Source organism: Platalea leucorodia, assembly GCF_965183815.1.
Source record: "Platalea leucorodia genome assembly, chromosome: Z".
Taxonomy (NCBI): Eukaryota; Metazoa; Chordata; class Aves; order Pelecaniformes; family Threskiornithidae; genus Platalea; species Platalea leucorodia.
The window spans coordinates 22,598,578-22,613,783 of record NC_138858.1 but is presented as its reverse complement, the minus strand read 5'-3'; the positions used below and the strand labels follow the sequence as shown (position 1 = coordinate 22,613,783).

Here is a 15,206-nt window from a genome sequence, read left to right as displayed (position 1 = left end):
GAGGCCCCCGCTGACTGGAAGCTGGCCAATGTCATTCCAATTCACAAGAAGGGTGTGAGGGAAGACCCAAGAAACTACAGACCTGTTAGTGTAACCTCAGTTCCTGGAACAATTATGGAGAAGACTATACTGGGTGCTATTGAAAGGCATTTAAAGAATAATGCAATCATCAGGCACATTCAACATGGGCTCACAAAGGAAAGTCCTGTTTAACTAATTTGATATTCTTCTATGATAAGGTCACCTGCCTAGTGGACGAAGGCAAGGTGGTGGATGTAGTTTTTCTGGATTTTAGTAAGGCTTTTGATACTGTCCCTCACAGCATCCTTCTGGACAAGTTTTCCATCTGTGGGATGATCAGGTTCACAGTTCACTGGGTGAAGAACTGGCTGAAGGGCAGGGCTCAAAAGGCTGTAGTGGAGGGGGCCACATCTGGGAATGGTTCAAAGCTGCGCAAGGGGAGGTTTAGACTGGACATGAGGAACCATTTCTTTACCGAGAGGGTGGTCAAACACTGGAACAGGCTTCGTAGAGAGGTGATCGATGCCTCAAGCCTGTCAGTGTTTAAGTGCCGTTTGGACATGTTTTAACTTGGTCTGTCCTGAATTCATCAGGCAGTTGGACTAGATGATCATTGGAGGTCCCTTTCAACTGAAAATATTCTATTCTATTCTGTTCTATTCTTTTTGATTCTGGGACATCTAGTTAAATCTTCTTTAAAAGTTTCCAATAATCATTCACAGTTTTTCTGTTCTTTTTAATAAGTTATTTAGCTTTTAATTATTTACAACATTTTTTAATGAATGAGGAAGCCATGAAGCACAAATTTAGGAAAGGTACATACTACTCAACACAGTTTTTGATAAAAAAGACTTACTTTAAACAAAAGAAATGCTGTAAGCAAAAGAAATTGCTTACAAAATAGGGTTTATTGCATGCAAAGAACTGCTAGATGACAACAACTTTTGCTGAAAAATAAAGTGAAAAGGTTCCTAGTAGAATTGATTAATCTTAAGAACCTGTTTTGTTTATTTTTTATTAATAAGCCTGGCATAAAAAGGTACGTGTTGATGACAAAGTTGGGTATCTGGAGCGTTGTTTCCAGTTCCATGCTCCCCTGTACAAGACAGACAAAGAAACCAGAGCAAGTCCAGCAGATGTCAATGAAGATGGTTAAGGTCTTGAAGCATCTGTCATATGAAGAAAGGGTGAAAGAGCCGGCACTGTTTAGCCTGGAGAGGAGAAGGCTCAGAGGAATGTTATCAATCTGTACAAATGCTTGATTGATGGGGAGAAGAGGGGGCACAAATAAGATGGAGCCAGACACTTCCAGTTGGTGCCCCAAGAAAGGACCAGAGGCAATGAGCATGAACCAGGAAATTCCATTTCCATGTAAGAAAACACATTTTTACTATGAGGGTAACCAAACACTGGAACAGGTTGCCCAAAGACGTTGTGGAGTCTCCCTTGGAGATACCCAAAACGCTACTGGACATGGTCTTGAGCATCTTGCTTTAAGTGACCCTGCTCAAGCTGGACTAGATGACCCTGAGGTCCCTCTCAACCTCAGCCATTCTGTGATTCTATGAAATTAGAGGATGATGCTGGCATAAAAAAAATTTATATTCATAAGCCGGCCATAAATACATTTAGATCAGAAATTTAAATGCCGCAAACATTCAGAAAAAATAAATACTGCACAAACTCTCTAACAGGAAAAAATAGTTGAGAGGTTGAATTTGATCAGTCTATGAAAGGGATTAGAAGACAGAGTTTCCCACAGTAGCTTGTAATAAGAGTAATCCACTCAGAAGATGCCTTCCAGTCTTAATTCCCCAAACTAGGGTTTTTAGAGCATGAAGTATGTAAGGACATTTTAGACATCCTGATCTAGCCACAGTCAATTTGGATTAAGAGGTCGCTTTCCTTAATGGCCTACCACCATTAGTGCGTAATAATTGCTCCCTAACCCAGTTTAGCTAAATGACTCAGTTTATCTTAAACAGACCTTAAATAGAGCTTATCTTAAACATGTTTTTAGTAGACATTTTTAAACCAGATAATTTTGACAGAACTGTTAGAGAGCTATTACAAACACAGGTCCGGTTAGACGGTGGCCCCTCACGTAAAAGCTTTGGCAAGTAACACTCGGGGTCAGCTTCTCAACTTGTACCAGCTATAAGCAGAACACTTCACCTTAAGGTGCCCAAAATTACAGGTGTGGATCTTAATTTTTTTCTAGACATTAAAGCAAGTCAACTCAGACTAAATAAACATGCAGTTGGCGTATCAAGCTTTGCTAGGGCCCCACGTGTACCTCTTCTCCAGGGATTGATTGCAGCCCCACCTTGAGTACTGTGTGCAGTTTTGGGCACCTCAATATAAGAAGAAGGACATCAAACTGCTGGAGTGTGTCCAGAGGAGGATGACCAATGGTGAAAGGTCTCGAGGGCAAGACTTAGGAGGAGCAGCTGAGGTCACTTGGTTTGCTCAGCCTGGAGAAGAGAAGGCTGAGGGGGTGACCTTGTTTCAGTCTACAACTTCCTCAAGAGGGGCAGTGGAGGGGGAGGTCATATGGTTTAGTTTTAGGTAGTCCCACGAGGAGCAGGGAGTTGGACTTGATGATTGTTATGGGTCCCTTCAAACTTGAGATATTCTGTGATTCTGTGATTTTATGATTTAGCTGCCTATGGCTCAAGCTCAGCACTGGCTTCATGCAGCTCTGTGACCTTCAGTTAGAGGGCTGTCTAGAAAGAGTTGTGTGAGACAAAGCTGTGGGAAGTAGGGTCCTTCATTCCAGACACTGCTTTTAAGCTCAGGCTCTTGCTGTCAGTCTCTGCCAGAATTTTGTTGCAGGAATGCCTGTGCTTGGTCTTCTACCTTCCTGACTCTTGACTCTGATCCTGACCTGCTCACTTGACTTTCTGGCTTGATCTTGGACCTGTCTCATCAGTACAGGCTTGCCTGGTGATCTGAAGTTTTGGCTGAACCTCACAAGGCCTGCCCTTGCTGCTTCCTGCCAAGTATGGCCATGAACCTTTGGAGGGTACAGAAAAAATTCCTATGCTTATTCTGTGGGTAGAGTTTTAAAAAGCATGCATACAGGAAGGAATATTTCCACCTCTAAAAACATATCTGATCTCTTCTATAAAGGCTTTCCACTACTGAAAGGGAAGTCAGATGAGCATTCGAATCTGCTGCTGTTGTATGCCTCAGAATGGAGACACAGTTAAGGAAAAAAGCACTTGATTTTCTTGCAGGGATGAAACATCCCGATGGCAATTTTAAGTTGCTAGAGCTCAAGCATCTGAGCTTTGCAAGCTAGGCTACCAAGCTGCTTCTAAACAAATCAGATGTGTACTACTGTCTTCAGTAACAATCTAAGTTACACAATTTGAGTTGGTTGGTTTTGCTAAGTGATGCCTGTTCTAAGGTTATACTCCATATGTTTGAAACTTAGGAGTGGACCTGGCATTGGCAAGCATAGGCAAACTGACAGTTACCCAGATTGATATGCATGTCATTAACAATTCAATTTCAAGAACATACAATTACACGTTTTGCAAAACTGACCACTGCTGTTATGATAAGGGTAGATTTATGTGAGTGAGATATCACCATTGTGAAGGCATTTCTAAGAGCATTAGTTCTCATAATTTGACGAATAAGGAAATAATTACAAGTTCCATAGCAGTGAATCACGTATCTTTTCTGATTGTCTTTTGAACATGCAGTATCATTTAAACACGTGATCCTGAAGCTGACGTGTTTCAGACCACAAAATCAGCATCAACATTGGCTGATGTTTAGGTATTCTAGCCTTGGCAATGTTCCTTTATGTTTCATCATTCTGCTTTGCTAAGAATTAACTGAAAAGCATTTATCTTTAGGTGTTTTAACTTTAGCATGAAAACTAGAGTTAAGAGAACATACTAGAATTTTCTTTTTGCTGCCAAGCAGAAGGCAGGAGGGAGGTACTCATAATGGTACAGACTGCTTTAGCATTCCATTCCATAGGACTACGAAATCAAATAAGGTACAGACTCCCACTTCCACTGACAACAGTTTCTTTCCATATAAGACAGAGCAGGAAGCAGCCAACAATACTGGCTGTCTTTCAGATTTCAGTGACTCATACATATACTACTCTTGTAAGTTAATTTAATACTGAAATGGGCACTCATTATAGGTACTGAAGATTTATACAGTGTCTTTCATCAGCAGAGAGGTCACAATACTTTATAAAGTGTTTCTAAACACACATAAGAAAAAAAGATACTGTCATGTTCAGATAGAAAATGGCAGCCATATATCACACAGGAATAATGTACCATAGCATACAGGTCTAGTTGTCCAAAAAGGAATAAGGAATTAGAATTAGGTTCCTTTGCTATGACAGCAGTCCTGACTCATTAAAGTATATCCCATAATGAGTCTTAAATTTCACTTTTACCCTGGATCACCAGGAATTCCTGTGGTACCCTGTAAAAAGGAAATCAAAATCATTGGAGCTGTGAAAAGGAATTTTTGTTGAGGAAAATGTGTTACTTGAACTATAATTTAGCAAGGACACTAGAAAAGCTGAGAGAGAGATTCCCTAGCTACACAGCTAGGGAACATTTCAGAGCACTGAAATGCTATACAGTACAATTATTATTACTGCAAGTATCAGGATCTCATTTTTATACCATATGCAGAGCACAATGATTCAAGTAAAAAGGTTCTTGCAGGCACTATCCTGGGACATTTGTTCAATTCCAGCTAGGGACAGTATGACCTGGTGAAGCAGCTGTGACACTTAGAGAAGCAGTATCATTACTTCCTACTGCTCTTGGAAAGAAACTATAAAAATAATAACTATGCTCAGCTCTTCTATGAAGTGTGATGGATTAGACAGAAGTATGGTTCTGGTTCTCTAGTTCTTCTCAGAACATACATAGTACATACAGAGGGCTAAGTTTCTTACCTTAGAGTGTACATCAGTTAAGTTCTAAAAAGAACGTCATTTAAGACTTAACTGTCAATCAGGCTCCTCAACTTTGGCTTCTCTGTTGAAGAAGCTACAAAATTAACCTGCTTGTACACAGTTTTGGGGAGATGTCTAGTTACCCACTAGAAATACCAACTTCTAGTAAGGTTTTGTAGTAGAAAATAGGGCAAGACCACAAATAGAAGAATTATTAGAACTGCACCCATACTCCCTGAATTTGAAAAAGTTGTGTTTAGATCCATTACTTGCACATGGCTTTATACTAGACATAAATTGCCTGTTAAAATCAAGCTTCTACAAAATCAAGGAAAATCTGAATCCTAAAACCCAAACTAATAGTCATACTTGCACAGCTTCTTTTACTTAACAACCTCAAAATATTTTAAGAATGTGGATAAATATTACCACCTACACATACATAAAGAAATGGAGTTGATTCACCGAAGGATATGCTGTTTCGCTTGGGTTCCTTGCACTTTGACTTGGCATTTAACCCAGGTGTTTAAGCTGGGAACACTGTCCTCAATCCTTAGTGCCCTCTGTGGTCGGTGAGCGGAAACAGGCAGCTTCAGAGAGTGACTCGCATCCTGGCGGGCCTGAATCACTGCTCAGACACACCAATCATTCTCCCTTGCCTTTCTCCATTGTTCCCAGGGGATCAGACTTCTGTGGAGAGGCCTAAAATTTTCAGAATCAGCCCAGGCGTAGTGTCACAGTTGGTAGATGATCCCGTGATTCTCTGTTTCTTACCTGAATTGCTACACTAAGCTAGCTCTGAGAAAAGCTCTGAGGATTTATAAAGCTGTATCGATGATGATTTTTTCTCTCTTTCCCTTTAATATAACCCAGGAAAATCCAGAAACCAGTTAATAACCGTATTAGTTATGATGATATCAGAATGCAGTAATGATCTAGGAGAAGAAAAGATCTCTATTATTTGAATAACTTCCATTTGTATCTTCTTTGATAATTCTTTTCCCCTTTTGAACACAAAGACCTAAAATAGGAACAAAGGAAGGATGGAGTAACTTCAGTTCTTCAATTATATGATTCATTATAGGGGTAGTAAAAACAATGCTATTACATGAATGAGTCCACCTAGAGCACAGAAGATCATTCTTTAATTGAATATTAGATATACATACTTCTATGTTCTATCACTTTCTTAAGATAAGAAAGTGTGCAGTACCTTACTTGGCCTATGGGTCATGCACTGTCCCAACACATGCTCTATCCTTAAAAGTACATAGCAGCAGAACAACTTATAAGGATGGTTTGAAGTGAACTAAGTACAGCAGCAGTATTGCTCATGATTTTGACTACTTTCATCTTGGATACTCAAACCTAGCTGTGTCGAATGGTAGCCAAACTAAAATATGTAAGGTTGTTCATGCAATTTACAGAATAAAGATATACTGCAGATCCACTTAAACATAAAATACCAATGTTTTTAAACAAAGATTTGTAGTAGAAAAAGAATCCTTAATGCCCAGTGGTACAAAGGAATTTTGTTGGCTCAAGTAAAGCTATAAAAACTAGAATGTTTATTGGCTGTGGATTTACTGTCGGTATATCATACATGGTCCAAAAAGTGCCAATAAAGCTTTCACAGCTTGGAGATTTTACAGGCTGGAGAAAAAAACAGTAGTCGAATTACTTTTCAAAACTTTTTAAAAAACCCACCATGGTGCAACGGCACAAGAATTCCACCTAGCTCTTCTAGAAACAGGGATATTCAGCAAGTGGAGTACAACACGCCCGAGACATTAATAAGTATACATAAAGATTACTGGAGAATTCATGCTGCACGTAGAAAAAAAGTAGCTTCAAGAACTAGTTTATCCTCAGAATTTACAAAAGATAAAGGGTAGTTAGAGATTACACTGTGTGAAGTACTTAGCAGCTTCCTTATATAGAATGGTTCTGGACCACTGGTACATGTCAACACATCTGAGTGAAAGGAATACGTTTACTCAAAGCTTGTCTTCACCACACACACTCAAATACTCATAGTCTCTTCAGTCACTGTTGGCATGAGGAAGGCTTTGCTTTCAGGCAAGTAACTCTCCCATTTTCCACGCCTGTATTATATTCTCAGCAGATTTCTCTGCATTGTATCTTACTTTATTATTGCTGGATTTTTGGAGTGCCATTTCCATTCCTCTGCCCACTCACTCTTTGAAAGTGTGACAATGGACACATTGTAATGCTTGTCCTCTCCAGCATGCTCTCATGAAATTCCATTGAAACAGAACTTTTAATTCTGTTCATATATATGTTTACAGATAGATAGATATAAAAAATTAACCAGTGATTTAATTTTACCAAACTTGGTAGTTCATGAATCCATCTGAATCTGAATTCTCTCAGTGCCAGGAGGCACACAAGGCGCGAACATCTTTCTTCCACTTCCATCGGTCTGCGGCTGCGTGCTCTGGAGTCCCAAGGGCCACAGCGCAGTCTTCTGTTGGTTTTTGCCTCAAGACACGACCGATCCAGTTCCATCTCCTCCTCCTCACTTCATTACTGATTTTCTCCATCTCCGAGTTGATGCTCGTCGTTTCTGCAACTTTTTTTTTTTTTTTTCCGGGAGGAGGTAGTTGGCCTCCTGCCCAACCCCCATGCCTTGGAGGGCCAGTGGTTTTTCTGTCAGGGTGGCCTTCCCTTAGGCTGCGTTGGTTCGCGGCACCTTCTTCAATTTTATCCGGTGCACCCTCCAGAGAGGGATCCCCTATCCACCACCCAGGGGACGCGCCTTCTAGCCGTCATGAATCCATACTGTATTATATTTTAATGCTACTTCTGTTGCTGCTGCCATTGAGGTTATGTAGTTGCTGAAAAGTTTAAGTCCATCCTGAGTAAAGTTCCTTCCTAGCCTAGATATCTGGAATGACATCTAGGTAAACCGTTATAACGTTTAGTATGAATTGTGACTTTCAGACTTTAAACGATGTGATCTTTCATCGGTGGATCCTTTCCCGCTCCTTCCTAAGCCCTCCAATTCTCTCGCTCATTTGCTTGTAACTGACAGATACAAAATTAAAGAGTGTCTGTCTTAAAATACCCACAGCCACATACATAGCTATAAATAACAGAACAGGGTCATTTAAAGGAATTCTAGATGAGAGGTAAAAGAAAGTGCAGATTTACAAAGTAGCAGTTAACTGCCAAAATTATAGTTAACATAAACATATGCTTTATGTGGTCTTTTGAAGTATTCTGATGGTATGCGAAGGGTTGTGCTGCTTTGTTCAAGTTGTAGTGAATTCTGGCATTTCTGTTCTCTCTTTGACTACCCAAAGTACAACAACTGAGTAACTCAGAAAAGCAAAACTAGTACCCTGATCTCCTGTGGCCTTGTGGTTGAATTATTTGAAATTTTGTAGAGTGCAAGCCCCAAATGAAGCCTTCCCATTGGGTAGTAATCCCATAACATCTCCTCATTCCTAATACAGACACACTGCAGCTTTCAGTCAAGGTTGTAGCCTGGGCTTCTCTTCTCTACTAGCTGCCTACTTTCACAAATCTTAAAGGAGCGGAATCATTATGTATGAGACCTCTACTACTTTGCAATATAACTGGCCAACAACTTCAGAAGCCATTAGGGGGAGAAGGACACCAGAAAAGGTAATTACTTAAGATCTGTTTTTGTAGAAAAGTGAATTAAAAATCCTCACTTTTTATTTCTTCTCTGCCACAATGAATCAGGCACTTTTTAAAACAATAAGGAAGAGAAGACATAGAAAGACAAGCAGATGAGACTATGACTATTATGTGAAAGGCTGGAACTGGACATTAATCTTGCAACAGGCCTAAAGGTGGTGATATTAAGCAGCTTCTATAAGGTTGTTGACTAAGTCAGTGCTTATTTTGGCATACGTACCTGAATGTGACACCCAAGAATCAGAAGTATAACTGAAGCCCCCTCTAGCTTGATAAGAAATTTTACCAGAAATAGGCTATTCTTATGTAATAGCCAATCTACTTTTAACTTAGCTACACAGCATGCAAAAACATCTTATAATGATACCAATAAATACAACACCCCAGAACTAAGATCTAAGCCCCAATAAAACTAAATTGCTGTATTTTGCTAACATTTACAAATTACAGACCAAACAGGGACCCATAACCTCTCTAAGAGTTTTAACGGTCATCTAAATGCCTAAGTAACACACGTACAAAGATACATGTACAGGTATCTACCAAAGGCCTTGGGAGTCTGGGGAGGCCCTCGCTGACTGGAAGCTGGCCAATGTTATTCCAATTTACAAGAAAAGCGTGAGGGAAGACCCAGGAAACTACAGACCTGTTAGTGTAACCTCACTTCCTGGAACAATTATGGAGAAGATTATACTGGGTGCTACTGAAAGGCATTTAAAGAATAATGCAATCATCAGGCACAGTCAATGTAGGTTCACAAATCATAGAATCATAGAATGCTTTGGGTTGGAAGGCACCTTTAAAGGTCATCTAGCCCATGGCCCCTGCAATGGGCAGGGACATCTTCAACTAGATCAGGTTGCTCAGAGCCCTGTCCAACCAAGACTTGAAAGTTTCCAAGGACGGGGGATCTACCACCTCTCTGGGCAACCCGTGACAGTGTTTCACCACCCTCATCATGAAAATTTTTTTCTTGTGTATAGCCTAAATCTACCCTCCTTTAGTTTAAAACCATCACCCCTTGTCAAGTTGCAGTAGGCCTTGCTAAAAAGACTATCCTCATCTTTCTTGTAGGCCCCCTTAAATTATTGAAAAGCTGCAATAAGGTCTCCCCAATTATTGAAAGGCTGCAATAAGGTCTTCCCGCAGCCTTCTCTTCTCCAGGCTGAACAACCCCAGCTCTTTCAGCCCTTCCTCATAGGAGAGGTGTTCCAGCCCTCTCATCGTTTTTGCAGCCCTCCTCTGGGCCAAAGCAAAGTCCTGTTTAACTATTCTGATATCCTTCTATGATAAGGTCACTCGCCTAGTAGATGAAGGGAAGGCGGTGGATGTGGTTTTTTCTGGATTTTAGTAAGGCTTTTGATACTGTGCCTCACAGCATCCTTCTGGACAAGTTGTCCGCCTGTGAGATGAGTGGGTTCACGATGCGCTGGGTGAAGAACTGGCTGAAGGGCAGGGCTCGAAGGGCAGGGCTCAAAGGGCTGTAATGAAGGGGGCTACATCTGGCTGGCGACTGGTCACCAGCAGTGTTCCTCAGGGCTCAATTCTAGCGCCAGTGCTGTTCAATGTATTTATCAGTGATCCGGATGCAGGACTTGAACACACCTTTAGCAAGTTTGCTGACGATACCAAACTGGGAGGTGCTGTTGACTGTCTCAAGAGACAAGAGGCCGTGCACAGGGATCTGGATAGAGTGGAGCACTGGGCAATGATCAATGGCATGACATTTAACAAGAACACAATGTTGTAGTCTGCACCTAGGATGGAGTAACGCTGGGCACAAGTATGAACTGGGAGAGCAGTGGGTGGAGAGCAGCCCTGCAGAAAGGGATGTGGGGGTGCTGGTCGACAGCAGGCTCAACAGGAGCCAGCTGCTTGCCCTGGCAGCCAAGAGGGCAAACCGCATCCTGGGGTGCGTCAAACACAGCACAACCAGCCCGTCAAAAGAGGGGATTATCCTGCTGTATTCAGTGTTGGTGTGGCCTCAGCTTGAGTACTGTGTGCAGTTCCGGACCCCACGATTTAAGAGGGATGTGAAGGTCCTTGAATGCATCCAGAGGAGGGCAACAAAGCGGGTGAAAGGGCTGGGAGACATGTCCTGTGAGGAGCGGCTGAGGACTCTGGGCTTGTCTAGTTTGGAGAGAAGGAGCCTGAGGGGCGACCTCGTTGCTCCCTCCAGCTTCCTGAGGAGGCGAAGTGGAGAGGGAGGTGCTGAGCTCTTCTCCCTGGTATCCAGCGATGGGACATATGGGAATGGTTCAAAGCTGTGCCAGGGGAGGTTTAGACTGGACATGAGGAAGCATTTCTTTACCGAGAGAGTGGTCAAGCACTGGAACAGGCTTCCTAGAGAGGCAGGTGGCTGATGCCCCAAGCCTGTCAGTGTTTGAGAGGCATTTGGACAATGCCCTTAACAGCATGCTTTATCTTGGTCAGTCCTGCATTGGTCAGGCAGCTGGACTAAATGATCGTTGTAGGTCCCTTCCAACTGAAATAGTCTATTCTGTTCTATTCTGTTTTCAAAAGATATTACAATAGCCTGAACATTACAGACAGGTTTTGAATAAGAATGCACAAATAATGAAAATTTGCACATAGCACAAAATTGCATTCAACATACTCAATCTAAAGCATTTTAGATTAGTCAGATCTCTTGTCAGTGACTCTCATTGCCAAAGTATATTTCTCATTTACCTGTTTGCTGCCCTTTAAATAATGTAAATATTCACAGAAAGAAAAGACATACAAAAGTGGAATGCTCTTAGGGCATTTGCTGCTGTTCTACAGAGAAAGGAACTCTTGAATTGATCAATACAATTTAAGTGATTGCAAGATCTTTTCATGTACTAAGCCAATACCCTAACCTTTGCTTAACTTTGCTTTGGAAGCGCAATGAAGTTTTTATTCACATCGGTGTGTGCGTGCACAGGTTTGCACAAGGGGAGAAGGAAAGGCTTGGTGCAACACCTAAAGCAAAACCTCACACCCCGAATTTTCTGTATGAGAATATTGAAGACTTTAACAGTCGCTCAGATTACACTGAGATCAGGCGAGTATTTTTGCTGAGGTCAGTTCAGTAGTGAGCAGCGCAACCACCACAGCTCTGACGGCAGCCAGCAGCCGTTGCGCAGCACTTGACCTGCGGGAAGCGCAGGGCGCACCGCCGCCAGGCACCGAGAGCCCGGCAGCGGGGGCCGCCACCTCCCACAGGCCGCAGCCGGTACCCGCCGCGCCTCGCCAAGCCGCGGGCGGGCGTCACGCGCGGCCTGCCTCCAGGCCGTACCACGCGCTTGCGCAGCGCGCTAACGGGACAGAAAAGGGAGAGACGACGGAGCCGTGACGCCACCGCGCACGCAGGGCACCCCAGCGTCACGGGGCGCCAGCCGCGTGCGGCCGCCAGCCCCCGCAGGGTTATTTGACGAGGTGGAAAGTCCGCCCGCACGCGTGGGGAACTCCCTTCTCCCACCTACAGCCTGCCTGAAGCACGGGCCTCTGTGCCGCGGAGGCGCGGGGGACCCCGCTCCGCGCAGGCCGTACCCCTCCGCGGGCGCCGGCGCGGCGCCGGGCTGCCCCCGGCAAGCACCGCGCGGGCGGGGCGGGGCGGGGCCCTCCGGGGGCGCGGCAGGGCGGGGCCGCCCCGCCCACGCCCAGGTCCGCGTGAACGTGGGCGGCGCTGCCCCGCCCCCGGAGCGGCGCCCGAGGGAGGGGGTTGTGCGGCCGGCGGGGCCGCTCTAGCCAGCCGCGGCGGGCGGACTCGCTTTCCCCCGCGCCCGGCCGGCATGGGCGGAGCGGGCGCCTCCTTCCTGTTTCCGCTCGGCAGGCCGGCGCCCGCCAGGGCAGCGGTACCGTGGGGCGGGGGGAGGCGAGGGGAGGCGGCGCGGCGGCGCGGCGCGGCATTGCGCGGCCCCCGCCCCGCCGCCGCCATCCTCCGCCCCCGCCCGAGCGGCGCTACCTGCGCTGGGGGGGAGGCGAGCGCTGCCGGGGCCGGGCCGCGCCGGGCGCCTTTCCCTCACGGCCTGTGTCTTCTCTCCGCAGGGACCTCGGCGCCACCCTTCCGTCGCTCCAGGCGCCCGGGGGGAGCCCGAGGCGGCGCTGGGCCCCCCCGTCGCAGGTGAGGGCAGCGCCGCCGCCGCCCCCGCAGCGCGGCCGTTGGGAGGGGGCGGGGCGCGCGGCCGGCCGTTGCGGCGCGGGGGGCGGGCGGGGCGGCGGCGGCCGCGTCGGTCGGCGGGGACGGCGGCAGGGAGGGAGGGGGCAGTCGGTGTGCGGTGGCGGCCGCCCGGCGCCGGGGGCTGCGGCCCTCCCGCGCCCGCCCGGGCGCCTCTGCGCCGCCGTGCTCGCTGCCGGCACCGCCCGTAGGTTGTGTGCGACTTGCCGAGGGTCGCCGGTTTACTGTGTAATGCGCTGCCGCGGCTCCCCCGCCTCCCTAGTAAAAACCTACAGAAAGACAGACCAGGTCCCTTCCTCCTCTTCCAGAGAAGCACGGACCTCGCTTTTTTCCGCGTAGCAATTTTTTCGCGGTAGTATCTGAAGCTGTGTTGGATGAAATGCCTAATTATTTTGTAAACACTGTGCTTTAAGGTAGGGCTAACAGTTTGTATTACGCTTACTTTCGCATCCTGTGCGCTTTTTAACTTTAACTAGCAAAAGTGAGCTTGCTCTTCAATAATGAGGAATGGTGACTTGTATTAAAACGGTAATTGTTGTGTATGTGTGCTTTTACTTTTCTGAATATTCAGAAGTTACTTTTTTATTATTCCGTAGTGTTTTCCCAATAGAAAAAAAGAAAAAATGTTCGATATTAAGGCTTGGGCTGAATACATCGTGGAGTGGGCTGCAAAGGACCCATACGGCTTTCTTACTACAGTGATCTTGGCCCTCACACCATTGTTCATAATTAGTGCAGCGCTTTCATGGAAGCTTGCAAAAATGATTGAGGCCAGGGAGCGAGAGCAAAAGAAGAAACAGAAACGCCAAGAGAATATTGCGAAAGCCAAACGAACAAAGAAGGATTAAGTGGGCAAAAAAACCCCAAAACCTTCCTTGTGCAAAGAATCCACTTTTTTAATGAAACACTTGTACATTTTGTGTTGTAACTGTCCTTTGATACTTGATCCTGTTATTTCTTGAAGTATGAAATTTAACCCCTTCAGTGTATTTTTTCTGCTGAGATGATTTGTGTTAAAGTTTGCCCAAGTGAAACTTGTTGGAATCATTTAATCTACTACTTGTGTTCTAGTGCATGTTGCTTTTCTAAACTTGCATGTTAAATTAAAAAAATTAATCTCTTGGGTGGCTCTGGAGGTAGATTATTATTTTTCCTTAGCTAAGCTATGACTTAACAAGTGTCTTAAAATTGCCAAATTATGGGGAAAATGTGAATGGTAAACTGTGTTACAGAAAGGCAAGTTTTGGTATACCTTCAGCCGAGCTGTAGAGATAAGCTAGTTTCAGAGCTGGGTAGCATATCTTACGGGTTTCCTTTAAGGACAGTGCATGTGGCCCTGCCGCTCATTCAGCTGTGTGCCCTTGATAGTGGGGCTTGTCTGCAAAAAGACCCTGTTTCCCGAACTGCCAGCCATCAACAGTCTTTAAATTCAGCCCAATCGCTAGGAAACGGATTGCTTGTTCTTATGACCTTGATTTGTCTTAAGCCAGTCATATTCTGTGACATACATGGCTGTGGTGTTTGTTTTTCCCTAATGATTACCTGAACACTCCACCTGTAACTAATTTCTTTCTGCCTTTGGAAACTTTTTATGCCTCAAAGAATAGCCATAAATGGGGTGAGACCAAGAGCCCGGGTGGCCTAGTGTGCCCTGTCCTGGTGACCTACAGCAGGTGGCTGCGGGAGTACAGGAGCAGGCTGCGCACGCTGGCGACAGTAATTCTTCCTACGTGCTAACCTTCTGGCTACCTTTGATTTAGGACCTTATCATCTTTGGGATTTTTGTTCTCATGGCCCTTGAAACTGCTGCCTTCCAGGTTGCAAAATGCTGGCATGCTGGAAAAAGTCCAAGTGCGGTTTGTGTTGTAAATATGCCAAAATTATTTAACCTTAATTCCAATTCATGTTTTTCTAACAGAAGTGATTAATTTTTCAAAGCCTAATTTTTATTAATAGTCTAGTTCTAAAGAGCTTGTGGGAGTCATTAGGTTTTTAGACTTAGCATATTTCTAAACAGCAGCACAGAGTTGTGCTTTCTAGCAACTAATCCTTCATTATGTTTAAAAATAAAACCTTAAAATAATACCGTTGTTCAAACGAGGAGACCTATAGGGGGACACAAAGGGGGATTTGAAGTGGGGAGTCTAACTGAAATGACTTAAAGTAAACGTGAAGTATTCTTGATCCTCTTTCAATTTTGTTGGTCAAAGCAAGCATTATTAGAATATGACATTTCGGCATCTTTCTTACAAATACATGGGATTAAGTCTCCACTGTTTTGTGTCAAGTGTTGTCAAATGTGTATGTGTTCCACCTTTGATACCTACATAGCTTAAAACACATGGAGGAGAACTGATGAAGGATGCACTGCATAAATAAATTTGATACTTT

General features: G+C 44.6%; 1 protein-coding gene across 3 annotated transcripts; it reads left to right on the top strand.

Moving 5' to 3' along the window:
• Window positions 1–12,002: 12,002 nt before the first annotated feature.
• Window positions 12,003–15,180, top strand: SMIM15 (small integral membrane protein 15). 3 transcript variants are annotated; one of them, XM_082335826.1, is made up of 3 exons: window positions 12,003–12,073; window positions 12,686–12,761; window positions 13,412–15,180. In XM_082335826.1, the coding sequence occupies exon 3, from the start codon at window positions 13,439–13,441 to the stop codon at window positions 13,661–13,663; it is 225 nt and encodes a 74-aa protein (XP_082191952.1). In that variant the 5' UTR covers window positions 12,003–12,073; window positions 12,686–12,761; window positions 13,412–13,438; the 3' UTR covers window positions 13,664–15,180. The 3 variants fall into 3 exon arrangements, with proteins under 3 accessions (XP_082191952.1, XP_082191950.1, XP_082191951.1); XM_082335824.1 differs by lacking the exon at window positions 12,003–12,073 and adding an exon at window positions 12,346–12,492; XM_082335825.1 differs by lacking the exon at window positions 12,003–12,073 and having other exon boundaries at window positions 12,503–12,761.
• The last annotated feature ends 26 nt before the right edge of the window (window positions 15,181–15,206 follow it).

What these genes read in the sequence shown, in the direction of transcription:
- SMIM15 (XM_082335826.1), top strand. Translation starts at nt 13,439, where the DNA reads ATGTTCGATATTAAGGCTTGGGCTGAATACATCGTGGAGTGGGCTGCA.